General features: G+C 45.2%; 1 protein-coding gene and 1 long non-coding RNA gene across 3 annotated transcripts; one reads left to right on the top strand and one right to left on the bottom strand.

Moving 5' to 3' along the window:
- Positions 1 to 108: 108 nt before the first annotated feature.
- LOC307224631 (solute carrier family 2, facilitated glucose transporter member 3-like) lies at positions 109 to 26,989 on the bottom strand. Of its 2 annotated transcripts, XM_079991637.1 has the most exons (11): positions 26,872 to 26,989; positions 18,701 to 18,841; positions 13,735 to 13,830; positions 10,042 to 10,202; positions 9,306 to 9,546; positions 8,250 to 8,412; positions 6,639 to 6,826; positions 5,846 to 5,950; positions 4,616 to 4,717; positions 3,742 to 3,945; positions 109 to 3,068 (listed from the first exon to the last, which is right to left on the bottom strand). In XM_079991637.1, exons 4-11 carry the CDS (start codon positions 10,149 to 10,151, stop codon positions 2,841 to 2,843), a joined length of 1,341 nt encoding a protein of 446 aa, XP_079847763.1. In that variant the 5' UTR covers positions 10,152 to 10,202; positions 13,735 to 13,830; positions 18,701 to 18,841; positions 26,872 to 26,989; the 3' UTR covers positions 109 to 2,840. The 2 variants fall into 2 exon arrangements, with proteins under 2 accessions (XP_079847763.1, XP_079847762.1); XM_079991636.1 differs by lacking the exons at positions 18,701 to 18,841; positions 26,872 to 26,989 and adding an exon at positions 16,621 to 16,771.
- Positions 22,590 to 25,958, top strand: LOC307224700. Its single transcript, XR_013842700.1, has 3 exons — positions 22,590 to 23,665; positions 25,101 to 25,463; positions 25,733 to 25,958. It is a non-coding gene; the product is annotated as an uncharacterized lncRNA (long non-coding RNA).
- Positions 26,990 to 27,766: the final 777 nt, after the last annotated feature.

Here is a 27,766-nt window from a genome sequence, read left to right as displayed (position 1 = left end):
TCTGCAGGGTTTGAATCTGTATGAAAAGGTTAAATGTTAGTAGAACTACATTGCTGTTTGTTGCCTCATGGGGAGAAATTACAAAGCTAGAAATTAGACACACAGGTATGCAGTATTTCCACCGAAACCTTTTATTTTAAAAACATCCAACACATTCACAATAACAAAAATTATAAAACCCACTGGAAATATTCACAGTACAGAAAACAAAAAGGAACAAGTGAGTTACACAATTTCAACCCAAGGCATTGCACGAAGTGTGGAATGCAAGGTCAGGAATGCTTTTGCCACCCCATTTGGAAGGGGGGGGGGACTGAAGGTCAAAAAATAAAAAAGTGTGAACTCAAAAAAAGTAAAAGAAAGCAGGATCCAAAAATGGGGAGTGGATGTGAGGGGATAGATATTTGGGTAAAGAAATTATGGATTTTTAAAAGAGTGTAACCACAATGCTTGACACTTGAAGCTGCCTCTCCTCTTCTGCTGCACAAAAAGAGGCTTCCATCCATCTTGGAAGCCCAAGGAGATTGTGTCAGAACAGGCTATTCATGCCTTTAATGGATGCCAAATGTTTCAAGCCATGAGGGAAGGTTTGGGGACTGCCAGTCTCCCTCTTGCTTCAGGGTGATTGCAGGCATCCTACTGCAACCACCATCTCATTACCCTCAAGAGTTTTTTGTAACAGGCTGAGCAGCAAAAGGAAGCAACATGAAGATAATTCGCAATAATCAATATAAACGGATGGTAACAATTTCCAGTGTTTATGACAATCTCTTTTCAGTTGTTCTGGAAGTGAGGCTCTTCCAAGCTATGAATGTAACAGGTACTCCCAAGACAGTAGACACTCACTTCCTTCAAAACCTCCCAAAGTTCAATGCCCCAAGGAAGACCACATCATACTAGGGATGATGTCACAAAGCAATAGTTCCCAGGGTTCCCCTGGAGAGGTGAGGGAGGCAGTATTATTTTTACTACTGGTTTAAGATTATGGGGTAGACATCTTCCCATGCAGTCACAGAGTATGGACATTGTCCCACTGGGTTAATGAGCATGAACAGGGAAGAGATCATGAATACATACTGGCTTCCTCTTCAAGTGGAATGAATTAAAACAAACATAATGCTAGCATATTGCACTACGTCATATATCTGTACCTGTAACAGAACATTCCCCGCAAGACGAGAGTTAGCGAAATCTCAAGTAAAATAAGCCCTAGTTCTGGCTAACAAATATTTGAGATCTCAGGCTCTTCAGATAAATGGGGTTACAACTTTTTAGTATCCAGTATTGGTAGCTTTAGTCTCTATTCCTACATTCTATCGTCTGCAGCCCAAAGCTATTTCTTGTCAATAAATTGCCACATACTTCATTTAATAATAAAATAATTAATTACAAAAATACATTTTGGGAAACTAGTTTCGTTTCAATTTCATAAATACCATCTGTTGTGTTACTCTTTTTAAAAAAAGAGACGGAGAGACAGAACAAACCACTAAACTATCATGACTGCCACAACGCCTTTAAGAGACACTGTGAATTCCAGGATCCTAATATGCTTGAAAATGTGATACAGAATTGTGTCTACTTCGAAAAGAAGAGGAATGCAGGGGAACCTACAGAGAGGCCTCCAGAGATGGCTGGAGATGGTTTTTCACTTCTCACTAGTGCAAAGTGTGAGGTGGTTGCCCTCACAGAAAGGTTCAATTCTCATATTGCAAATGCAAATTAGGAGACCCTACAAATACTGATGTCTATAAAGACTGGATGGGTCTCGAAATAAGACATTTATGTCCCCCTTCCTGAATAATTCGTTCACACATTAGCAGCCACAGGACATTCATTCATGTCTTTAAAAAATCACTACAAGAAATGGCCTCCAGCCTATAAGCTGGAAATGGGATGACTGAATCCATCAAGTTGCAATGCCTTCTTTACTTTATCATTACAATGTTCAAGTAATACTTAACAACAGGTATTCAACACATTCACCAAATAGTCTGGCAAGCACAGAAGCGTCCATAGAACTACAGGCTTGTTCTCTCCAAGGCTCAGTTTTCCTAACGGCACAAAGACCCTTAAAAAGTGATAAGCACAATCTCCGCAGGACCGTACACCACCTACAGAGTGACCTTTTCCTCTTTGGTATTTCACTGCCTACCACCAAAATGCTTTGACAGTCATAGTGATTCCCAGTCCACATTTCCTTCTATTTTACATAAAAATATTTACAAGCAAAATGACACAGGAATAAATAAACTCTAGTAAACAATTTTTCTTGAATAGTACAAAAGGGGGCGGGACTTTTCTCTTTATCCCTATTTCCCGAAGATGAAGCAAACTCCCATTTGATGAAATAAATAGCTCTTTCCCATGCTCACCCATGATTTAAATAATTCTGGGCAGCCATTCCCCACATCCACACTGTAGAAAACACTCTGGCAAGAGAAGGACCATAGGAGAAGCCATCAGTTCACTTACAGGAAAATAATTTACTTCAAAGCTGTAAATGACCAGAACCCCCTTATAGAGGGTTAGCCCCATATAATGATGCAGGAGAATGTATTAAATAGAGGCGGGGGAGGGAGCCATTTCTTAGGTCTCTATGAATGAGTGACAGGGAAAGGAGCAATGTAGGGAGAATGATAAAGCCGTATTGCCTTCCAGCACTGTAAGCAAGGCAGGTTTCCCTGCATTTAACTTGTTTTAGCATGTGACAAGAGTCTTGGCACACAAGGAAAGGCTGACGGGGAAATGAAGAAATAGCAGCAATTAAAAAAGTATCTCTGCTTCCCCCCTGTGAGGATTATCCTCAGAACCGAGAAAGTGTCAAGAACAGAACATTGTTAAATATTTGGTGCAACATCTTTAGTGGGCTGTATGCTAGTCAGTTCCACCATTGGCCCCTTTTCCATGGTTGCTGGAAGAATACCATCCTCTCTTCTCCTTTCAAAGCCACTGGAGATCTCTTCAAAAGTCCGGCCTTTTGTCTCAGGGACTTTAAAGAAGGTGAAGATGAAGAAGAAGATGAGGAAACCAACAAAGATGAGGAAAACATAATGTTTGAGAACATTCTGCGAGGGAGAAAAGAGAAAGAGTTATATACCTCAGTAAGGTCACAGGCCTGAAATTAAAAACATAGCTATGGGGTCCATCATGCTTCTCACTAGCTCTCCTACATCATGCCCTGTTACATGCCCTGTGGCAGGAAGCCTTCCCACTGCGGCATTTTTCAGACCAGGAGTACTTGGCCACTTGAGGGTTCACAAGAAAAGCAAAGAGCTTTGGCCCAAGTTGACCTGTGTGTGTGGCTGCTAACTGAGCAACCAATAGGAGAAGGGATGACAGGTCAGGGCATCTAGAAACCTCTTTCTCCACTCTCCCTCTCATTCCCATTCATGCAGTATGTATAGGCCAAATTCCAGGCTCTGCATGGGGATCCTGCACAACCGGGCGTGTATCATGCCAATGCAAGCCTATTTTAATCCTTGGAAGCTGCAAAGAAAACACTTTCCCAAATGTTATCACACCAGCAAACCATTCATTAAACTACTATTCTCAAGTGTGACAAACACTTGTTTGCTCATTTTCACCTCTCAGTGCCCTTGCTTGCCCTCTGACCTTTCTCATTCTATTCAATTTTAGACTGAGAACTCCTTGGGACAGGAGCCTGACATTGTGATTTGGCAATACTGTTAACTACCCAATACACAGATCGTGATACATTGCTCAAAGCAACTCTCTTACCTTTAGGATCGGAAACAGCATGCCCACAAGAAAATTGGACGTCCAGTTGGAAAGGCCAGCCACAGCCACAGCTGCGGGACGAGGCCCCTGGCTGAATAATTCAGAGACAATGAACCAGGGGATTGGGCCAGGGCCAATTTCGAAGAGAGCCACAAAGGCTAACGTGGCAACAACGCTGACATAGCCAATCCAGGATACAATGCCCTGTTACAAAGAGAAAGAGAATTAACAGAAGTAGGCAGATTTGAGACAGAAGAGTGCAAACATGCCTGTGTCTTGCAAAGTATTTTAGAGTCTGTATCTGTATCTGGTTCATTTTCATTTATATTTTACAGAAAGGGGCCTGAAGCTAAGAAAGAAAAACCCAGCCGCCAGATTTCCTGACTCAAGACTAGATCTGAATCCAGGTGCAAGCGAGCTGCAATTTCTCCCTGCAAAAAACCTTTGAGCCAGCCCTGTGAGAAGCAATAGCCTGAAGCAAATACACAGCTAGCGCACCTATGAGAACCAGCAATGGTTAGAGGGTTGGACTAGGACCTGGGAGACCAGGGATTGAACCCCCACTCAGCCATGAAGCTCACTGGGTGACCTTGGGCCCAGTCACTGCCTCTCAGCCTCTGGGTTGTTGTGAGGACAACAAGGGGAGGGGGGGAACCATGACCTCCAAAATAAGGGTGATCTGGTTGTGGCTGCCTTGCTTGCTAGTGGACTAGTGTACATCCTGGCCTGTGAGAAATCAGCTGCAATACTATTATAATGATTCCAACCTGCAAGCCATTTCCTTTCTTTTCATTACACTTGCATGTATGCCTGATCCGTTTTGACCCCAAAGACACTGCGGACACACCAGGAAGCAGGGATGGTGACGGCTTACCTTCAATGCCAAGGAAATAGTCATGAGGACGGCACAGATGGCCATGCCTCCTAAGCCAATCAAATGGAGTGTTCTGCGGCCTGCACGCTCTACAAGGAAGAGCTGGAAAATGGAAAGAAAAATAAAATGTTGCTTTTGGTGGCAAGCGCTCTCCCCAAACTTAAGCGCCGCCTCCTCTTCAGAGTTTGTCTAAACTACAGAGCCTTGGGCTTGCCAATCAGAAGGTCAGTGGTTCTGACCTTGCTTGGTCCCTGCTCCTGCCCACCTAGCAGTTCAAAAGCACATCATGTGCTTTTGATAAATAGGTACCGCTCTGGCGGGAAGGTAAACACCATTTCAGTGTGCTGCTCTGACCTGGAAGCTGTCTGCAGACAAACGCCGGATCCCTCAGCCTATAGAGCAAGATGAGCGCACAACCCCAGAGTTGTCCGCGACTGGACCTAATGATCAGGGGTACCTTTACCTTTGCTACTTTTTGTTATTGAATGATGATCATAACAACCATCCGGCTGGTGAAGTGTCCTGTGAATTTGCATCCCAACTTAACTGAAATCTCTTCTCCATCCCCCAACCCTGAAACAGTACCCTAACACTTTAATAAGCAAAGACTACCAGTCATTTTTAATATATATAAAGATAGACCATTCAAATATATAAAAAACAACTACCCTTTTCATTTTCTACTTTGATAACCAATGAGAACAAAGGCCAACTGACGAACTGAATTAAAACTCATAGCTGAAGTAGTACTGCTATAATATCTGAAGTCACTTTGGTTAAGACAAGAAACGCCACCTCAGAGTTTGCTGTTCTACAGCTGGGAAACATTTCCGTGCTTGTGGGGGTGGGGAGGAACACAAACAGGGGCGACCCTGTTATTCCCCATGTAGCAGCAGCAGCAGCAGCGGCAGCATTCCATCCTCTCTCATGACAGGGACAAACTAGGAAACTGCCTCCTGCCCACAGGCAGATCTGGCCTCAGGGCAACACAATCGGGAAAGAAGGAAGGCGAAGGAAGCAACGCTCCCTGTTTCGAAAAGAAAATGTCGCCCAGTGGGGAGAACAATTAAGCACAGGGTTGCAGGACTGACTACCCACCTTGAATTCTAGCCATATATTTACCTCCCTCCCTATTGTTCTAGATATAAAGATAAATATAAAGGGAAGGAGAGGGGAGACTTTGACTCAGCTATAAAGTACATGAATGCCATGTTGCCAAAGACTACTTACTGATACAACTGTAAAGATGGTGTTGACCACACCGGCACCAATGGTAGCGTACACCGCCTGTTTCACTCCAGCATCTTCAAAAACCTCAGTAGAATAGTAAAAGACCTACAGGCAGATAAATATTTGTCACTGCTGGTGTCTGGAGCTCACCTTGTTCTTAATGTTAAGCAGGGAAATTCAACGTCTATCTTATTATTATTCATTATTATTTATTCATTTTATATGCCACCCTATACCCAGAGGTCTCAGGGTGGTTCACAGAAAAGGTCAACATAAAAACCACTATGTAATCAAAATATAACAACAACCCAATAACACCCCCCCCCCAAAGAAACAGCCACATTTTAAAAGGGCATAGGATGTCAACCAAAGGCCTGGTTATAAAGGAACGTTTTTGCCTGGTGCCTATTGACTCAGAAGCAAATCTCACTGAGTATAATGGGAATTCTGCCCAGGTAAGTGTGCACAGGATTGACCACTGCATTGCTTAACTGTTGCTAAGATTGAGGGCAGGCAACAAAATTCCCTGCTATCTTTAAGCCTCATAACAGTCCTTTCACGTAGATTGCAGCTGTTCCTACTTTTATATCCAGTGACTGGGGCCTCAGTTACTGTGACTAAGGTTCTCCTACAAGCCCATAATCACTATTCTCTGCTTCAAATATGAGTTCCAACAGGAACTGGCCCATCCACAAGGCCAGCAATTTAGAACATGGCCGCCTCCTTCTGCATGGCAAAAGTATTTGGCTGCAAGAGAAAAGCACTCAGGGAATGGAAGAAGAAGGTAACCTACTGCATTGATGCCGGACAGCTGCTGGGAGAGCTGAAGCACAATGGCAATGATGATGGCCTGGCGGTAGCTGGGGGAACGGAAGAGCTCCGGAATGGTCACTTTCTTCTCTTGAGACATCTTGGCGCTCTCTTCTTTCATCTCCTGAATATCACTCGACACATCTTGGGTTCCACGGAGCTTCTGGAGAACTGGCAGGAGGAATCAAACATCTGAATTATGCACAACGTTGACAGTGATAATGTCATCCTACCCTGAGAGTTCACTTCTTTGTGACAATGAAGCCAGCTCCCTAGTCTATTCTTCTGCTCAGCTCATAAGGTTAACTGGCCTTTGGTCTAACCCATTAATCCTCATCACCAACTTTAACAAAATCAAAGTATTTTTAACTGTATTATTTGCTCACAAATACAGATCTCTTGGTGCCTCTTGACTCTCTCTCCACTTTTCCTTGTTGCTTTCTCCATTGGCTAAATTCAAATTCTCAGTAGGGGACAGTTTCTCTTGCTTATGGCATTGTTCTCTCATGTACATTGAGAGAGATATAACACAGGCATGGCCAAACTTGGCCCTCCAGCTGATTTGGGACTACAATTCCCATCATCCCTGACCACTGGTCATGTTAGCTAGGGATGATGGGAGTACCAAAGCAGCTGGAGGGCCAAGTTTGGCCATGCCTGCTATAACATGTCAACGACTGTAATTAGGAGGAGATCTCCCACACCTGGAGATGCTTCCATTCATCTATGAGGCAAGTTGATACCCTCACAGATCCAGGAAGGAATTCCCAAAGAAATCCCATGGGTAACACTCAGACTTTCCTTTTTCTACTCATGTTTCTGCATTTTCCCATTGCAGGCAGGTACTGGCACAGAAGCAAACCTTATGGCAAGACTCAGGAATATTCTGGGTATCTTAAGTCCCTCTGTAAAACAGATACCATTCACACAACCCACAAAACAACTTGATTGAGTCCAGTTCAAGTTTTGGAGAAGACAAGACAAAGAGGAATTGAAAGGGCCAGCCAGGATTTCCATGCTTCTATGTTTTCGTTGTGCTGTTTTCTCAATCAGATTTTTCTCAGAAAATACGATAATTAGAGAAAAGAATCTAACAATACAGCAATCGCGGCAGGTGTTAGTGGTTCTCGATGCTACCTTCTAGAGGTGTGGTTTTGATGTGGATAGTGACAGTTTGGCAGGTGAACCTATTATCTTTCCAATGGCTCCCATTTTAATGTTTTACTAATGTTTTTGGCTAATTCTTTTAAAAATTACAATTATTTATGCAGTAGCACTCAGATGAAAAAGCATCATAGTGCTGATTTTGAAAATCAGTTTTAAAATCATGCTGCCTCAGTAACCAGCATTTAATCAATAAAATGCCATTTTTTAAAAAAATGGCTGCTCAAGTGGGTGGTACCTTTGTCTATACTTCATTGTGCGGACAGAACATTATGAGACGTACACAAGAAAGGTGATGGGAGTGTGTGGCCTGTTAAGTTGCAATTCCGCTTATAGCTTCTGGAAGGGAGTAGATTGTCCTATAAGGATAATGAAGCGGCTACGCTGCGGCAAGCCAAGGGATTGGACTGCTTCATTACTCGGTGGTTACCTGCATGCGCTTTCTCTTCCTCCATCCTGTTGATCAGCAGGAATCGTGGGCTCTCAGGACAGAATGGCAGTGCTGCACACTGAAAGACGGCTGGGACAACGGTGAGTCCTACCAGCAATGGCCAGAGAGTTTTAGTTCCCAGGATGACATCTAGGCCAAAGACCTGATTGTGGCAGTTGGTGGAGAGAAAGACAAGACAAAACGCTTATGAGCTATATTCCCATAAACTGAAAAGTTACTTGCAGCATAACTAGACGTTTTATAACCATCTATGGCTTCCCATAAAGAAGCATGGATTTTCCCCAAGAGGAATTGTAGTTTGTTGATGATCCCTAGCCCACCTCTGCAGAACTCCACCCAGGTTTCAATAATAGGAAGAAATGATTCTTTGTAATGTAGCATCCCCTTTCCTGAATGAATCCTCATTCATTTACTTTAAGCACATTCAGCTTTAATCTGAAAAAAGCTCCCAGAGTAACTTTTAAAAAAAGGACCCCTGACAGTTAAGTCCAGTCGTGAACGGCTCTGGGGTTGCGACACTCACCTCGCTTTACTGGCCGAGGGAGCAGACATTTGTCTGCAGACAGTTTTTCTGGGTCATATGGCCAGCATGACCACATGGCGAAACCAGAGCAGCGCACAAAAACACTGCTTACCTTCCCGCCTATTTATCTACTTGCACTTTTATGTGCTTTCGAACTACTAGGTGGGCAGCAGCAGGGACTGAGCAACGGGAGCTCACCCCGTCAAGGGGGTTCAAACTGCAAACCCTAGGCTCTGTGGTTTGGACCACAGCACCACCCGCGTCCCCCCAGAGTAACTTACATGAGGTCAATAACCAAACAAGACAGTCCCAGCCAGCAGCCTTATCAACTAGCCATAAACTATTTTCCAAGTAGCCAACTGAACCCATCTTATGCATGTTTAATTTAGAATTCAGTCCACGGTCCTCAGCAGGGATTACTCCCAGGTGCACAGAGTTGGGACCTGGTCATTAACTCCCTTCCAGCAATACCAATGAACCACTTAGCTGCGTGGCTTTGTAATCATTCTCACCTGCGCCACCAGGATGCCCACGACAATACCCAGCTGATTCAGTGTGCCAAAAGCTCCTCGCAAGGCAGTGGGGGAGACCTCACTGATATACATGGGCACAAAGCCAGTGCAGAGGCCACAGTAGATGCCAACAACGAGCCGGCCAGCAATAAACATTTCCAAAGCGTTTGCCATTCGGGAGAAGCCCATCAAAATGCCTCCTGAAATGGGCAAAATATTCACCAGCAACATAGAGTTTCGCCTGCACAGGAGGGAAAAAAATCTTATCATTATTTCAATTTATATGCCGCTTTTCCATATAAATATGCCCAAAGTGGTGTTACTTATTTAAACAGAAAATCCAAGTGGCACCATGCACCCCTAATTAATATGGGTCATAATCCATCACTGGGACATTCTCATGTGCAAAGAAACCACACTGGAGAACAAAGCAGACTCGTTTTGAGGAGGCTTGTGCAGAAGCTCTTCCTGGTGGATTGGGCTCCATTGTTCCCCTCTGCCTGTGCAAAATATGCTGCCCAAAATATGCTGCCCAAAGCATATTTGCTTTCTGGTAGGGCAAGTTGCCTTCTTAGTACTTCCATACTAGGCATTCCCCCAAAGTGTGACACAATGATCATTATGGAATTGAATTCTCTGTCCATTCTGTAATGGAGATAATGTCCTCTTATCCCTTCTTGCTCTTCAAAATGGAGGCGGAAACTGCTCTGTAGTCCAGAATGTTCCCCCAACGTACCTGCCAAATCGGTTGACGAAAAGTCCAACAGAGAAAGAGCCAAGCATTCCTCCCACTGAGAAAATTGAGACAGAGAGTGCCCATAGTGAGGTTAGCAGTGGTTCGGACATTGGGGCGCCTGACCGCTCTACCCATGATTCATTAAAAAATTCTTTGATAACCTGTGTGTGAGAGAAGAAAAAAACACTCCATAGGTATTGAGTTACAACCACATACCAGGGATATTGTGTTAAGAAAACTTTGGAATTGTACTAAAGGAATGAGGTGAGAACAGAAATCAAAAGAAAAGCTTCTTGATAAATAAAATAGAGTGGTGTAAAAGTTAAATACTTTTCTAAAAATGTTTTTTTTAAATAATATTTATTGACATTTCCAAAAAAAAGAGGAAAAAAAAAGAAAAAAAGAAGAAATTACATAGTCCAAAAAAAGAAAAAAAGTACAAAATACAGAAAAAAAAGGAAAAATAAGAACAGGTTAAAAACAAATCCCTCTTTCTCTGTCTTATATTTCATTTACTTATTTCCATGACTTCCTCACACCTCCCTCCTTTGTATTCCCATTCAAATAGTTAATTCAGCAAATTTTTCCCTCCTTGTTTTATCTTCGTTCTTCATCTTAAACATATTATATCATTCTATTTCTCATCTAATTATCAAGCCATTTTTGCATATTACTTTTTAACCTTATTGTTAAAAATCACTTCATTTCATTCCTACTTCACTAAAAATGTTTAAGTGAATCTGGTTCAAGACAGGAGAAATACTTTTACGGTTCCAGGGCAGTAGTTTTCCAACAGCAAGTGAGGAAGGAACCTTGCCTTTACTGGAAGTTTAAATCAGGAATTACTCCGCGAGAACATACACAATGGCAGACAAGCTTTTCTGAAAGCCCCGTGCTCCTTGCCATAGGTCAGGCCAATACGGAGTCTGCATTCTAATGTCTGCAATGTACAGGAAATCTGTTGCAGGTATTTTTATTTTTTTTAAATAATATTTATCTGTTGCAGGTAATTCACCGTGTAAAATGTCCCCTGGAGGTAGAAAGAGTGAAAACTATTCTAGAAAAGTTAAGAAATGGGGAGTGGAGACACTGCCTCCTTTTGAGGCATGGCAAATCTCAAGCAAGCAGTTCTCAAATGCTTCTCAAAGGTAAGAGTGCATTGGCTTATAGCTTTAAACAGGTATATTTTATCACATAATATTGGACCTTATCTTTCAATCCACTGAATTAAACAGATGTTTAATTAATAAGAGTCATACAAATCTACATTCTAATATACATGCACTGCTCCTGTAAAGAGAAGAGGCTTTTGGCAGATACAGTCAGACATGAAAGGAGGTAATAGCTGCTTAAATTCCATCTTCTGCACTCACAACTACTAAAGCCACAAGAAACCCACCCACCCACCCTTTCACATATTTGAAAAAGTGTTCAGGTGCAAATGGTTCCAGTCAACATGAGGAAAGAGAGCAGCAGGGTCAGTGGACAGGAGGCAGCCATCTTCTGCACTGCCACCAGATGGCAGCAGGACCTAAAGCATGAGCGCAAGAACAGATGCCTGTGGTTTCTGCATTTTCAGATCTCGGGTGCGCATGGTACAAGTGAGTCATTCATTTTGTAAAAACCCAAACCCACACACTTCCCCGGTTCTCTCTCTTAATCTAATGGTGCAATTCTGAGGTCTCTTACTTGCTCTACTGCTGCATGAAGACTGAAAATATGAAGATCGAGAAAAGATGGGTAAGAATTATAACTGTAAGGGGAAGGGGGGTGATAGTTACAGGATTGGAGCCAGAGGTGGGGGCTGAAGTAGAAGAGAATCTTAAGGGAAACTAGAGCATCTCTCAGCCCTGCACTGTGCGCCAGGCCCCCCCTCCCTCCCTCCCTGCCTTTCTTCCTTCAAGCAGATGTGCCCTCACTGTGACTCAGCAGCTGGCGGTCCTCCATTGATTACAGCTACCTTCCTTCCCCCTCCAACCAGTGTCATGCTGAGGGTGTCGGGACTTGGACCTGGGAGACCCAGATTCAAATCACCACTAGGCCATGTCGCTCACTGAGTGACCTTGGATGCCAGCCACTGCCTCTAGCCTACCTCCCAGGGTTGTTGTGAGGGTTAAATGAGAGGGAGGGAGGGCCATTTCTGCCCCTTGAGCTCCTTGGAAGGAAAGGTGGGATATGAGTGGAATACTGTAAATAAAAATCCCCAAAGATGTGTGTCCCTGGGAGGTTAATCATTTAATCTTACCCCAGTTCTAAGCATCAAATCTGCTCTTCTCCCACTGTCCCCACCTCAGTCATCCGACTGCAACAAAACTCTCTTTATAGCACTAACAATCCTGGTATGGCTGTTTTTATGTTTTGGCCATCCTAGAGCAGGGATGTTGCTGATTTTGCTGCGCTTAGTATATTGTCTCTGTGTATTTTTGATAGTTTTGCCAATTTTCTTGGAAGCTGTCCTGGGAATCTGAAGGGCAGGGCAGAAACACCTAACGTGTGTGCATGCGCACGTGCATGTGTGCAATATAGGTTTGGGAGGGACCATGAGGGTCATCTAGTCCAACCCCCTGAAATGCAGGAATCTTTTGCCCAACATGGGCCTCGAACCCACAACCCTGAGATTAAGAGTCTCGTGCTCTACCAACTGATCTTACCCAGCTTTTACATTATGACGCCCCTTGTAAGCCTTCCTCAGGGCCGGGTCAGAAAACAGGAAATGAGTTGTAATCTGTAGTTTTTCCCAGATTTTCTTCCCAGTTCTTCCCCTCCTTACAGGATGAGCCGTGCTGATTCCATGGGCATGACTGGTACTTATGAGACCACTTTCAGGCAATGGTCAGCAATAATAGGTTGCTAGGAAAACTGATATCCCCCTAACAGAACTGCTTTCTTAAGGGGAAACCTTTGCATCCCATGCAACCAAAAAGAAGGGCCATGCAACCAAAAAGAAGGGCCAATACATTTATCACACAACAAGTCCATTTTCTGGAAAGGTGTTAACAGCTACAGAGGAATTTGAACCGGAAATACCTCAAAATATGGGGTTTGGTTGCAGGTTTAGCGCTACCATCACTGTGACACCCATGCTTTACAATCTTTGTCTGTTTGGACTACCAGATATCAAGCAGGAATCCCTGTGTGGCTGGTGGAATTTAGGTATGAGGATTCGGACCACTCTTCCTGGAGAGCCAGTGTGGTGTAGTGGTTAAGAGCGGTAGTCTTGTAATCTGGGGAACCGGGTTCGCTTCCCCGCTCCTCCACCTGCAGCTGCTGGGTGACCTTGGGCTAGTCACACTTCTTTGAAGTCTCTCAGCCCCACTCACCTCACAGGGTGTTTGTTGTGGGGGAGGAAGGGAAAGGAGAATGTTAGCCGCTTTGAGACTCCTTAAAGGGAGTGAAAGGCGGGATATCAAATCCAAACTCTTCTTCTTCTTCTTCTTCCTTCCCGGAGAGACTGTATCCTATATTTATTTCTTCCTCATATGCACAATAGTTAAGGATACATCAGGTGTCAATTGTTCTTGAGTTTCATCTCCCCTGTCTCTATGACTACTACATTTCTGTGCCCCACGATTTCATTTATTTCTCCTCTGCTTCTTGTACCCTTCATGGCTTCCTCAACTTCCTGATCACCACTCGAGGAAAGGATAGCGATGGAGCCCCTAAAAGCCCACAGCACATGTGCCACTGTCTTACCGCTGCAGGAGCATTGATGACTCCTGTGTTGTACCCAAACTGGAGAGATCCAATGACAGCTACAAACACAGCAGTGACAAGCGGGCATGTTATCTTCTGCAATAGAAGGGAAGGAGAGAAAACAGTTAATTCACATTTTCCCAGTTGGCTTCCCATGCAAACAAGTAGCAATCTCAATCCAAGGTTTCTTAGAAATCAATGAGTAAAAATGAGAAATGCTTTCCAAGTTATCCATTCTCCTTGGGAAATAATGCAACTTGTAGACACTACAAAAAAGTGCAGGAAATACAGAGAACCATTACCCCAACAGAAAAATTGTAATCCAAGAGCGTTTATATTTCTCATTCAGCTCTCCATTACACACTGCTAAGTCAACCACAAATGTTTTTTTAAAGGAAGAATAATAAAAAGACACTTGTGGGAAATTGTTGAATTGATGGCTGTTTGCAAATGTTAACTCCTCAAAATGGCTGGCTCCCTCCCTAGGCAACAGCTGGTGAAGCTTGTGTCTGGGAGAAAACATTCAAGCACTTAAAGGGTAAAAATCAAATCAGACACACAACACACAACACACAAGTTCTTCCTTGAGGATTTCCAGAATATGCTTGTGCTGAAGGACAAAGGAAAGCAGGCTAATGGATTTGTTAGCTTTTCTTCCTTACCTTATCCAGGATTGGAAGAAAATTAAAACATTAATCTCCCACAGATCAGACAATTTAGCCCTTCCTCCAGCACATGCACTGGAATTGCCACAGGTAAGGCCCCAGACAGTTTGGGGGGGGGGTAGTTACTGGAAAAGATATAAAAAGATGACCTCCCTGTCCCTCCCTGTTACTGTCAAGCTTCTACAACTTGCACAATCCCTCCGAGGGCTGTTTTAATTTGATGTGTGATTTGATATTTGTGACCGTTTTTTATTAAGGCACGGATTCTGTTCCAGACCACATGACGAGAGCACTGGAGAATTCTCCAAGGCTTTCTGGGGCTGAAATCTGAGGCGAAAGATTGGATGCTGTGGAGGGGCAGCCGTGATGCATGTCTGCACATCTGTATATATATATGTGGGCACAGGCCTTTAAAGTGTGCCCATCTACTTACAGGTACTGCATGACCCCACTTTTGTGCCACTAGGTGAGACACAGCACAGCAGAATGTGTGGGCCCAGTCCAGTGGGAGCCCCTGAAGCCTGTATATCCCACCCAAATATACCTGCATCCCAACTTGTAACAAACCTCAAGTGCACCTCATCACTTCATGTGCTCCCAAAACAGATTTCCTGAATCTGTCATGGGTCAGGCATCCCCATTTTGGAGAGAGGATTGCTCTGGAGAAAACAGTGAATGTGGCGAAGAGATTCAACACCCTTGCCCCAGTTCATCCCCCCAGCATCTCCACCAAAAAACAACAACCAAAAAACACCCTGGCCCCACCTTCTACAGCTTCTGTGCTTTAAATCTCCCCACCCTGTTTTCCACAAATTTTGGTAGTGATGGGATCCTGGCACACAGATATCCTGCCTTTATGGCTAGGTAGCCTCTCAGTAGCCCTTTTAATGCAAAGGGAAACATGAGACACAAAAACATGTACAGTACGTAAGTACCCCAAAGCTGGCTGTGAAGGGTTAAGATCTCCCAGCAAACAGTCAAATGATTATTGCAACTGATATGGCACTTTTTCCAGTGTTGAAAGCCCTTCCCATCTCTGTAAACATCACCATTAGAAATGTAAGCTGTGTCATTACCACATCTCTTTTGCAGATGGGAAGCCCCAGCTTGCCTAAGGCCAGCTCCCTGGTCTCATAGCTGATGTGAGATTTGAATCAAGGACTTCCTGTCTACCAGCCCACACTGAATCACAGGACTACATCAGCCTAGACTAGCCACAAGACAAAGTGATTGTAAGGGGCTGAGGCTTCTACTTCCAGTCCTCTGTTCAACCATGTATAGCATGCATGTATGTACGTGAGTGTGTGCACGTGCACCCCCACCCCTCCCTACAGGTCAGGCTCCCTTAGGCAGCCTCACTTTTCTCCTTCTACAGCTCTGCTTTCCTGTAGACTCCTCTGAATTGGCTGACATCTCAAGAGTGTCCTGTGGCAGCCCTTAAATGCAACAATCTGGATTACTTCACTGTGGGGTTTCTGCTGCTTCCTTATCTTACTGCAAAGCCATAGGACGGCAGAGGCCTTGGCAATCCATGAGAAACATTTGTCTAAAAACATCTCCTCTGCTGTCCACCCAGCATAATTGTGTTGCTACTATCTAACAGTGTTTGCCCTCTGCAATGTCTGCACTTCAGGGTGGGGGTGGGGCGGCCTGGCAGCCTCACGGTGGAACCCACACCAACTCCAGGCACATGCATGCTCTCTCCCTTCCCCATGCTCTGGCCTTCAAGCTCCCCTCGGGCAATGAGCAGGATCCCAAGGGGCACCACTTGTTGCATCCAAGTGGGGCATGTCTTTGCCATCCTCTAAACGACCTTGGCAGAGACTCTCTGTCAAGCACCCTCCTGGATCAGGCCAGCAGCCACCGGCCACCACCTGCATCTCCGCCAGGTATCTTCCCTGGACGCTCAAGGGAAGCAGCTAGTTGTGCTGCCCGTCCTCCCCCGGCCCCCCCCGGCCCCCGCCAGGCGGGAAAGCGGCCAAGAAGGGCCACCCCAAATACTCTGCGCCGAGCACTCAGCACCGGGAGCAGGCCGAGGCTTAGTCATTCATTTGCACTGCGCGAGGCGCGGAGGAGGAGCGGGTCTTCGGCGCGTCTCCCCAGCTCCCGAAATTTCCCCCTTCCCGCCTGCAGCCCGGCGGCCCGTCCCCCCGCCGCCCGCCTCCTGCCCCTGTTCCGCGGCCAGTCTCCGGAGCCCACCACGCCGAGGCCTCGCCCTCACCTTCTTGCTCTCCATGCTCCCGGGATGCGCAGCCGCCACGCGCCTCGCCCGCTGCTGATGCTGATGATGCTGCTGCTGCTGCTGCTGCTGCGGGGGCGCCGCCTCTGCTGCACGTCGCTTCCTGCTGCGCCAAGCCGCCCGCCCGCCCCGCTGCTCGCTGCTGGCTGCTGGCTGCTGGCTGCTGGCTCTGCTTCGGGGCGGCCGGCGCGCGGGTCTATTTCAAGCTTCGGGCGGGCGGGGCGGGGCCGGGGCGCGCCGCCCCCGCCCTGGTCCAGTCCGGCTGGAGCCCGGCTTCTCGGGGGGCGCGCCCCGGGCGGAGGACTTTCCAAGCCCCGAAATGTCGGCCCGGAGGGAGCAGCACTCCAGGATTTCTCCCTCTCGGCCCGCTTGTCTTTCTCCGGGAATGCGAAAACCCTCAAGCAGGAGTTTGGGGTTCTCATTCTGGGCTTCGGCGAGAAAGAGGGGAGGGGGGGAGAGGGAGAGAATCAGAGACAGAAGAGAAAAACCCGGGAAGAAATGAAAAGGTTCCACAATTAGGCCGGGCCAGTGTTCCCCCAGTTCCTGAGCACTAAGGAATTGCTATTACGGAACTGATACTATTAAAATGGTCCCAGCCTCAGATTTAGCCTGGATCCATTTTCATTAATTTTTTTTTATTTATTTTGCCCCTGGAAAACTCAAAAGGTTGCTCCCCGTTTTGTGCAATTTTAGTAGGCCTAATTTTGTCATTCCTTTGGCATTGGGGCCACCATAAAAGAGATAAAGGATGATTAATCAAAGATTGTTAAAACTAAGGGGAGATGAAACCGGCAAATTTGCAGCTGCTTTGATTCTGCAGTTTATATATCATATTCTCCTTTCTGGCACAGAATCCTAGAATTGTAGAGTTAGAAGGAACCCCAAGGATCATCTAGTCCAGCCTCCTGCAATGCAGGAATATTTTGTTTGAGCTCATCTCTAGCAGAGGCAGGCTAAGGCATTTCGGCCTATGCAGCTCAGAATAAAATCCCCAGCCCAGCTATAAAAGTATCATAATACATTCAATAACTAAACTTATGGGCTTTAACTGGACCAGAAGCTGCTGCCTGAGAAAGCCTCCTTCATCTCCCCAATAGCTGATTGAGAGAAAGCATTCAATAATGTTCTAGATAAACTATAGAATTATTGTAGACTATGCAGACTGATTGCTTCTGAACACGACAGCAAAGTTCAGAAACTCAATTTCAAAAGTAAAAAAAAAAAAGGATTCCCCTCCCATTCAACAGCTTTCCAAATCACATTCCTGAGAACAGCTCTGACTTTGCTTCTAAGGCATGCAGTGGGAGGACAAAAAAATTTTTGTTATGGATTGCGCCACAGTGATCCACTTCAAAGATCCACAAAAACTGAGGTAGTGTCAATTGTCCAATTTAGCATTTTTTTTAAACATTTATAATAGCTCCCTGCCTCAGTATTGATGTTGAGAGAACTGGAACCAATATTCCAGATCCTTTAAAAAAAACCACTCACATATTTTACAGAACTTGTTATGTTGACAATTGCATAATTTTATCTTCATGGGACGCAGGTGGCGCTGTGGGTTAAAGCCTCAGCGCCTAGGACTTGCCGATCGAAAGGTTGGCGGTTCGAATCCCTGCGGCGGGGTGCGCTCCCGCTGCTCGGTCCCAGCGCCTGCCAACCTAGCAGTTCGAAAGCACCTCCGGGTGCAAGTAGATAAAAAGGGACCGCTTACCGGCGGGAAGGTAAACGGCGTTTCCGTGTGCGGCTCTGGCTCGCCAGAGCAGCGATGTCACGCTGGCCACGTGACCCGGAAGTGTCTCCGGACAGCGCTGGCCCCTGGCCTCTTAAGTGAGATGGGCACACAACCCCAGAGTCTGTCAAGACTGGCCCGTACGGGCAGGGGTACCTTTACCTTTTTATCTTCATAGTTTTGAGTACTTAGGGCTTTATACATTTCTCCGCATATGGGCAGGGTGCTCCTTCCTTTCAAGCTCTCAGGAAGTTGAAAGGAAACCACAGAGCAAAAGAGAGATTATGTTGTTGCAGCACTTCCTAAATGCGGCCAGAGAGGGGTGCTTACGAGGGAGACGTGACGTTATTGTCTCATTTTCTCAGTCCTTCAGGCCTCCTTGTTCACTCCAACTCAGAAGCTGCTCCAATTTAGCATCTTTGCCACAAGCTCAGTTTTTCCTGATCAATGTTGTCATGGAAACAGGGACAACTAGGGACAAAGCCAGAAAGGAAGGCCCTTAAGTCATGCCATAAGCTATGCGCTTATCTCTTGTGGTGTCTCTGACTTGGTCATCATTTCACACACATACTAAGATGATGAAGAAATCTCTAGTGGCAAGCTATGACCTTTTCTTGATTGTACAGATCACAGTTATCTGATTCTCTCCCTTCTACTTCTCAGATTGCAGGGGCATGTGATCACATGACTGAATGCTTCAACTTGCACACAGAAATCCACACACACAGAAAACTAGCATGTCAGGAAGAAGGCTAGACACCTTTCTCTCTGACATCTAGTTTTCTATATGTAGGTACAGTGGTACCTTGGGTTACAGATGTTTCAGGTTACAGACACTTCAGGTTACAGACTCCACTAACCCAGAAGAAAGAGTGCTTCAGGTTAAGAACTTTACTTCAAAATGAGAACAGAAATTACGCAGCAGCGGCGCAGCAGCAGCAGCAGGAGGCCCCATTAGCTAACGTGGTGCTTCAGGTTAAGAACAGTTTCAGGTTAAGAACGGACCTCCGGAACGAATTAAGTTCTTAACCCGAGGTACCACTGTATTTCCTCCCAGCAAACCTACAGAGGAGTATCTAGTCATTTTATCCCTTACTTGTAGTCAGTCTGAAGCTGTGCAAGTCCAGAAAGTGGTTTACTACCTCATCTGCTGGTTGCGTGAACTAGATCCACGTGTAATCCAGAACCTGGCTGGGCTTGTAGTTCTGAAACCAGTCTTCTGGGAAATTTGCTGGGGCCAGAAACCAGGGTGTTCCTCAGCTGCGGCTCTTGTTGGGTAGGCCAGGGAAAGAGGACACAGCAGGCTTCAGGGAAATAAACACCCACAGGACTTTAATCTCTCAGGAATTCCCTAGGCAACCCTTTGAATCCAAACTATTCTGGGTATAGTTTAGTTACAATTTAAAATTGCAAACAACTCTTGGAAACTCAGGGTGGCATTTCTGCACAAGTTTGCTGGGCCTCTTGACACTGAGAGCCACACCAGCTGAGAGAGAGCAGAATCAAGGAGGCTGCTGGAAGGGTACTAATAATGCAGCAGACAGAGAAAAAGGACAAAATAGTTGAATTTCTTTTACTCAAACTCATCAAGATGAGAGTACTGGCAGGACATCCCTGTTCAGGGCTGAGGAAGACCGGCAGAGCTGCAGTTTCCAAAAGCAAAAATAGCAGAGAAGTCTGAGGGGAGGCCCAAAATTGCAGAAAGCAGTTGAGAGAGGCACTGGCAGAAATCTCAAGGGGGGAGGAGCAGAAGCCTGGAGCAAGAGGGCCTACGCTGTAGTGGGATTGACAGGCGCTAGCAGCGTTGTGTACGTGGGTAGGCCAGGGCAGGAATGACAGGGTTATTTCAGGACAAGATGGAGAGGCTCATACACAGCTGGAAAGAGAGGGAAAGCCTGCAGAAGGAAGCGATTCCAGAAAGTTTACAAATGACTGGAATTACCCATGTGCGTTTTTGAAGAACAGGAGGGGCCTAGGAGGACGCTGCTGAAAGTGCAAGAGCTTCTGCCGGTGGGAAGAGACCATGGACAGTGGCATTTTGCTTTCTGTTTTTAAATGACTGCAAGAACTGAAAATATAGCTTGAAGGAGGAGGAAATTGTAGTGAATGATTTGGCAGATGTTAACAGGAAGCAAAGTTGTCGTGGTGCAAAAGCGAGGTCTCTGCAAGGCCCACTAGGGTATAGTTCTAAAATAACCCACTGGTTCTTTCCTTCCTATTCTCATGCTCTCAGACTCACTTGGCAACATACAACATTTGTTCTTCACCCCCTCCCCAACCCCTTTCTACATACTGTAATATTCCTTCTTTCGCTAACATCTGCAGCTATTCACAAATGAAGACATAGTGTAGAATCAGTGAATACAATGTTTTTTTGTTGGGAAGTATTTGAGACCCCTGATCTTTCCAGCTGTGGTGCGTTATGCAGGCCCAACCAGAGAGCAGCATGAAGCGCACTCTTTGGTGATTTTAGCAACATTAATATGATGCTTGACATACCAAGATTTCTGGTGCAAGGTGACTTTGTCCTCTCACATTTTCCTGATTGCATTCCCCTTAAAATAGGTTACAACTGGGGGGAAATGGGGTGTGATTTCTCTCACTTGCACCAGACTCCATTGTCACAAAGGTCTGGGGTGCAAAAAAGCACATTTCTTGTCACCCCACAACATTTCCCCAACTGTATCATTTTCCTGACTCAATCACCTACCCGAAACAGGAAAATAATGAGTTTGGGAGAGACAATTGCCCCACTGCATACAATAAGATGCACACAAAAGAGCAAAGCTTTCCTTTATGAATAGGTCGTAGTGGTGCTACATTAGATGCTGCCTTCCATAGCAAAAACTGGCTGTCTGTTCCAACCTGCTACTTGCTAATGTTCAGCAAGGTAACCATTACATGCACATATCACGTGCACAAGGTCTAACACGAGATATAGTAATGACCGAGCGAGAGAGTGCAGAATGTTTGCGTATAGGAGACAGTGCATATGTACATAGACTTAAAGGATATAAAAGACATTCTCACACAGAGGGAACCCCCAGGACCAGACCTCAGGGCAGTTGCTGGCCTTCTATCCCTGTCCCCATTCCTTTCTGAGCCCAGCTATCATATTATCTCCTGAGAAAATACTTCTTTTCCCTCTTTCTGCTGGAGGCTGTTTGCACACCAAAAGAAAAGGTGCTTGCCAGAGGGCTTTTTATTCTCACAGAGTTGGGCAAAGAGAGCACATTTCTTTGTTTAAATAAACTATCAAAGCTGGGCGCTTTCCAGAGGCAAGCATAAATTTTATTGTTTAATTGTGTAGAGTTATTTGCAAGTCTGTTGATACATTTTCAAAGCACAATAATGGAGTAAAAGGCTCTCATGTCAGCTGATCTCTTCTCCTTTTTGTTTTAATATTTACAGCACAAACCTCACAATACTTGGCCAGAAAGAGAGAAAACATGGAAGAAAACCCATAACTACAACATAGCAAAAGTAAAAAAAAGGTAAAGGACCCCTGACAGGTTTTTTTGTTTTTTTTTTGGTGTGTGTGTGTGTGTGTGTGTGTGTGTGTTGAGATGAAGAAAGTTTATTGGGGAAACCAGGAGTAGAGTTTTGTCTGGGACTGGACTGTAAATTTAGATCTGGTGATAAAAACACACCCCTGAGCTGAGCAAATGCTAAGAAGCACCTTGTTCCTTAATTCTAGGCACATGTTGCCCTTCCCCTGACACTGTTTCACACTCTGATTGCTGGACTTTGACATTCACTGGCCTCCCAATTAACCAAGAGCAGGAGTAGGACCCATGAGCCTGAAGTTTGCTGCTCATCCCTGGTGCCTACAAGAATGGGCTGGAGGACCCCTGACAGTTAAGTTCAGTCGAGAACGACTCTGGGGTTACGGTACTCATCTCGCTTTATTGGCTGAGGGAGCCGACATTTGTCCACAGACAGTTTTTCCAGGTCATGTGGCCAGCATGACAAAGCTGCTTCTGGCGAAACCAGAGCAGCGTACAGAAACACCATTTACCTTCCCACCAGAGCGGTACTTATTTATCTACTTGCACTTTGACGTCTTTTCAAACTGCTAGGTTGGCAGGAGCTGGGACCGAGCAACGGGAGCGCACCCTGTCAAGGGGATTCGAACCGCTGACCTTCTGATCGGCAAGCCCTAAGCTCAGTGGTTTAGACCACAGCGCCACCTGTATCCGTTATAGCAAAAGTAGTCATAAGCAATAAATCAAACATTAACACACAAGCAAACTGAACAATTTGCACATAAATCACAACAAGACCTAAAATATTTTAAAAAACCAATAGCAACCACACCCTCCTCCAAAAAGAACAACCACTCCAGTGCAAGAGTCTTGGGCCACCCGTGAAAACCCAGCAACACAGACACCTTCTGTTCCTGGAGGAAAATTCAGTGTGCTTTGCAACAGGTGTGGAGCTGAGATTAAGGGAGGGCCCCGCAGGAATTTCCATTAAACCGATGACATCAACAAAGAGTCATGGGAAAGAGGTAGTTTCTCCTTTCCCTCTAAATGCCACAGATGGAAATTGGATATGGATAAAGTTAATGACACTTATCTATGCTGGCATTTGGGGGGAAATAACCTATAGATTGGTAAACATCAGGATTTGATGTTGCCTGTCCCAAATGGTGTGTTTTGATTCTACCTACTCCCAATAGAAAAAAAGCTCCAGGAAGATAATCCGGAAGTAATGCAGAGAGAATTAAAACTAGGTCACCCTGAAGGAAATGTCCCAGCATTAATTGCCATCTTGAGAATGGATGAGGGAAAAGGTGGAAGGCTCCTTTGCAAGTCCACAAATTTGCATACGCACAGTTCTTTTTTTTTTTATGGGCAGCTTCCATGAATGGAGTTCAAAGCATATTCCATGCCAACTGAAATGAAATGCATTATAAAGGCTTGGTACTTTGCATGTCTCAGTAAATTAGCATATGGAGTAATAGCTTTATTCTGCCTTGGTCAGGCCACACTTGATGTTCTGGGCACCACAGTTTAAAAAGGAATTTGACACGCTGGAACGTGTGCAGAGGAGGGTGACGAAGGGTCTGGAAAGGAAGCCTTATGAGGAACGGTTGAGGGAGCTGGGTATGTTTAGCATGGAGAAGGGGAGACAGAGAGGAGATATGATAGCCATCTTCAAATATATCAAGGACTGTCACATGGAAGGTGGAGCAGGCTTGTTTTCTCCTGCTCTGGAAGGTTTGGCCCGAACCTATGGCTTCAAATTACAAGAAGAAAATTCCGACTAAACATCAGGAAGAACTTTCTGATGGTAAGAGCTGTTCAACAGTGGAACAAACTCGTTGTGAGGTGGTGGGCTCGCCTTCCTTGGAGGTCTTTAAGCACAGGTTGGGTGGCCAACTGTCATGGATGCTTCAGCTGCCATTCCTCCATTGCAGGGGTTTGGACTAGATGACCCTCAGGTCCCTTATATATGCCTCCTTCTTGTCTCCCTTCCCACGCTTCCTACCCATGTGAAACCAAAACCAAACACCTGGAAAGTCCATTTTCACTTAGGGCACTATTAAATCTTTCTTGCACTACTTCTGCTACCTGTAAATGTTGTCATGAAGACAAACAGCATTGCCATTTGTACTGTCCAGTCTTGGCCAACCTCTGGGGATGTGAACATCTGGTAAAGTTGTCTCTCCAAGGGACATGTGCACACTCTGCACATGCTCAGGGGGTTTCTGTGACATGGTAAAGGCTGCTTACGAGCCTTGTCAGAACAGGGTTTGGCTCAAAATGATGACCCTCAACTGAATGGACTACTGGCCTGATCTGATTCACTGTAAGGTGGTCTTCTGATACCAGACCATTTCTCATTAGAAAGCAATAGCGCATTAACTGATTAGTACAATAACCACATATTGAAAATCAATTTTAATTTGCATTCTCTGCTAGCAGTTGCTCAGTGCTGACTGAGAATTGCAGATGGTCTTCTTCAAGCATCTCTTGATTCAGAAAGTGTGTTATGATTTTGTGAACAATAAATTACACTGTGGGTGACTGCACTGGAGCTGAACCAAGAGTCTGTGCTGTGGAGTGCCTGGTCCCATGCATGAGGGCTCATTTGGTGTATGTGCACTCATAATACCTGGTCTGAATCTACAGCTGCTTCTTGTTTGGCATTAAGGCTGAGTTTTTCAAAATTGCCAGGAAAAAACTTCAAACATAAAATATAATCAGAACAAAACATTTTGACATTATCAGGAAGGGTTGTTCCAAGAGATTGTGGAGTCTGATAGGAGGTGAGAAATCCAAACTGCACCCAATGCACTAATTTATCTGGGGCCCAATCCTTAGGGAGTCCCCTTGCATGAGGCTCTTTGAAAGGAACAGGAATTGCAGAAGAGCACAATAGGTGACATTTGCCCATAAACATTTCCCGGAGAAGTCTGATCACACTTGAGCAGCCTTAATGATGCCCTAAATATGCTGGCAGAGGCAGCTGGTGGCAGGGTTGTCTCTGTTACATGGGAATTTTGCATGCTGCTGGGTGAGAAGGGAATCTGGCTAGGGCGGGCCCTAGAATCTATTTTTTCTTTCTATCTCTTGGCTGCAGATGACGGCTCCTCCTGTGCCTGTCATCATCCTGAGATGGTTGGAGGGTGTGCATGGCATCAGTTTAGAGGGAAACTCACGCTTCTCCCAGCACACCAAACCTGAGGCATGCCCACATTTCAATTGCCTTTCTTTTCTTGCAGATATAAACCAAACTGTTTAAGATGGCAGTTCCTGCTTTTTCCTGAATATGCATCTTTTCCCCTTCCAAAGCCACCATCCACTTCCCCTGCGGTGGCTTCTGCTCTGTTGTTAATCCTTCTTGGATTGCCCGCTTTCCCTTTAAATGTGTGGCTGTGTCATCTGACCCTGCCTGTACCCTTCTGCGGATGCCAGTGCAAAGACAGGCAGGCCAGGCCAAGTCACATGCATGCCTACGCTGCAAGAGTCACGGCAGAAGGTGCGCAGTTTGTGTCTTCTGACAGGCACACTGCAATCCATAATTTAAATATGCTATTTGCGATTGAGATTCTGTTTCGGAAACCTTGCCTGCGGAAACATACGAGGTGAAGCACACCTCTGGGTCTCTTGAGTCATCTGTCTGTTTTATTTCTGTGGCTCTCTGTCCATAGGAGAACATGCCCATTTATGATTATTAAGTAAAGTATTATTATTATTTATTATATTCTTATTTAAAACTATTTCTCTCTTTATTACTGTACTTTTAATCATATATTTATTATATTATCTGCAATAAAAGTCAGCAAATTAGCCAGGTAGCAGGGAATGTTGTTCCACAATTTTCCCTTAAAAATGTCTCAATTTCTTTCTGCAGCTTCTCTTCCAACATTCTGGGTCAGCTCATTTACTGAAGCCACCGACTTGAAAACTTCAGAGACCGTTCTGACTCTTTGCACCAGACAGTCACCTAAGGCAGTGGTTCCCTTGCCTGCCCCCCCTAATTTTTTATCATTTTTGCATGGTGATATCACAATTTTATGGTCTGTTTTAGCGCTGTGCAGTTTTTCAATATATTGGCCAAAATCGGTTTTGAATCACAATGCGGTAACGGTTTTGACACGGCAATATGCAGCAATACATCGCTTCTTGCGTGAGGGAAAGCTGGGCAGCCGATTGTGAGGTGCTGCCTTCCCCTCACTCACACTGATGGATAAGAGCTGATCACCCTCACTTCAGGGCGGAACAGCTCTTCTTAGTCAGCAGGAAAGCAGCAGCAGACACAGCGGACTGCATCTTCGCTGGCTGCCACCCCCCCCAATCCCCCCCCCATGAGGTGGAGGTGACTCCCCTTCCTCTCCATGGCTGCTGCTTCCCTCATCTCCATGCCTGATCTCCAATTTCAGACATTGTGATATATCGGAATATCATGCTGTTTAGCTGCTGATTTATCAGGATGTTGAAAACCAGCCCTAGCCTGGTTTTTTTATTGTACCTAAAATCCTTTGCTTATTAGGGGCTAACCCAACACTGCTTTGCAGAGGTCCATGGCTTGGCTTTTGAAAAATAGGGGTTCTTCAGTAATTAGATAATTAGCTAAGGAACTGCCTCACCCATATATCGCTGCCCAGCAACTGCCTTCCTCCGTTGGGGCACTGCTGACCACATGGCATGACCCAGAGGTGGGCTTAGTTTGGACTAGAAATCAGACATTTAGTGTTGCAGCTCCAACCCTCTGGAATCAGTTGCCAGCTGAAATTAGACAGGCACCCAGCATCATGATGTTCATGTGCTCACTGAAAATGCTTTTGTTCAAGAAGGCTTTCGCAGAGATGTAATATTTCAGGAATTATGAGCTATTAATTGTACAGCAGTAGAACATGGGGTGAAATAAGAGCCCCTCCTCCTCAGATTATGTCAATTTAATTAAATAAACATTTGGGATGATTTATAAAACAACAGGAGTACAATCAAGGAATAAACACAGGAAATGCCCGGTAGTAGGATATATCTTACATGGCACCAGCAGAAGTCAAAGGCCCTTCTCCTTCCAGAAGATGCCGTATGGAATCTATGGTCTGCAAGTCCACTGCTCACTCTCTCTCTAAAAAAATCTAACACAAGACTTGGCTGTATATTTATAGCCCCTTGCCTGTGAAATTGAGGCAGTGGCATATCCTGCTTTAGAATATAGGGCAAATATGAAACAAAGGTCAACTAATAGAAACAACATGTACTTTTGCCCCTTAGGGAGCCAGGTGGGGTCTGAGTGTGGGGTAAAACAGATACAAACAAAAGGTCAGATTTCGTTGTCAAGCGTGGCCCAGCCTCCTAGTGCCAAGAGGATTCAGGGTTGGTTTCCTTGGAATAATCACTGGAGACAAGTTTTGTTTATGTCATTTAAGATTTTGCTTCTACATATATACAGGTTCACGGCATTAACTTCAGCAGATACTGCTCCCATCAGATTGCTAAGGGAATCCCCCATGAATTAGCAAGAGCAGCAAGATCCAGGCCTCTGGATCTTTTCCAGCACTCCTGTGGGGGGCAGGGAGGCAAAGCTCCAACTCTCAACTGTCTCTCTCCTTCCAAAATAGCCCATCCATTAAGAGATATCTCCTTAACAAAGGAGGGTACTTGACCACCATCAAGATGCCACAGCCCTCAAGATAATCTGCAGATGAACTCCTGGTACCATTAACCTTCTCCTGACCAAACCTGTTTTACAACCAATAATTATGGGCCTTCCATCCAGATAAACCTCCCAAATTTACAACTACAGTGGTACCTCGGGTTACGTATGCTTCACGTTACATACGCTTCAGGTTACAGACTCTGTTAACCCAGAAATAGTGCTTCAGGTTAAGAACTTTGCTTCAGGTTGAGAACAGAAATCGTGCTCTGGCGGCGC

The sequence above is a fragment of the Podarcis cretensis genome, assembly GCF_951804945.1.
Source record: "Podarcis cretensis genome assembly, chromosome: 9".
NCBI lineage: Eukaryota > Metazoa > Chordata > Lepidosauria > Squamata > Lacertidae > Podarcis > Podarcis cretensis.
This window is presented reverse-complemented; position numbering and strand designations above follow the sequence as displayed.

What these genes read in the sequence shown, in the direction of transcription:
- LOC307224631 (XM_079991636.1), bottom strand. An exon ending in CCATCTTTACAGTTGTATCA is followed by an intron (nt 4,718 to 5,845) that starts GTAAGTAGTCTT and finishes TCCATTTTCCAG; the next exon opens with CTCTTCCTTGTAGAGCGTGC. An exon ending in TGCTGTTTCCGATCCTAAAG is followed by an intron (nt 3,069 to 3,741) that starts GTAAGAGAGTTG and finishes TCTCCCTCGCAG; the next exon opens with AATGTTCTCAAACATTATGT.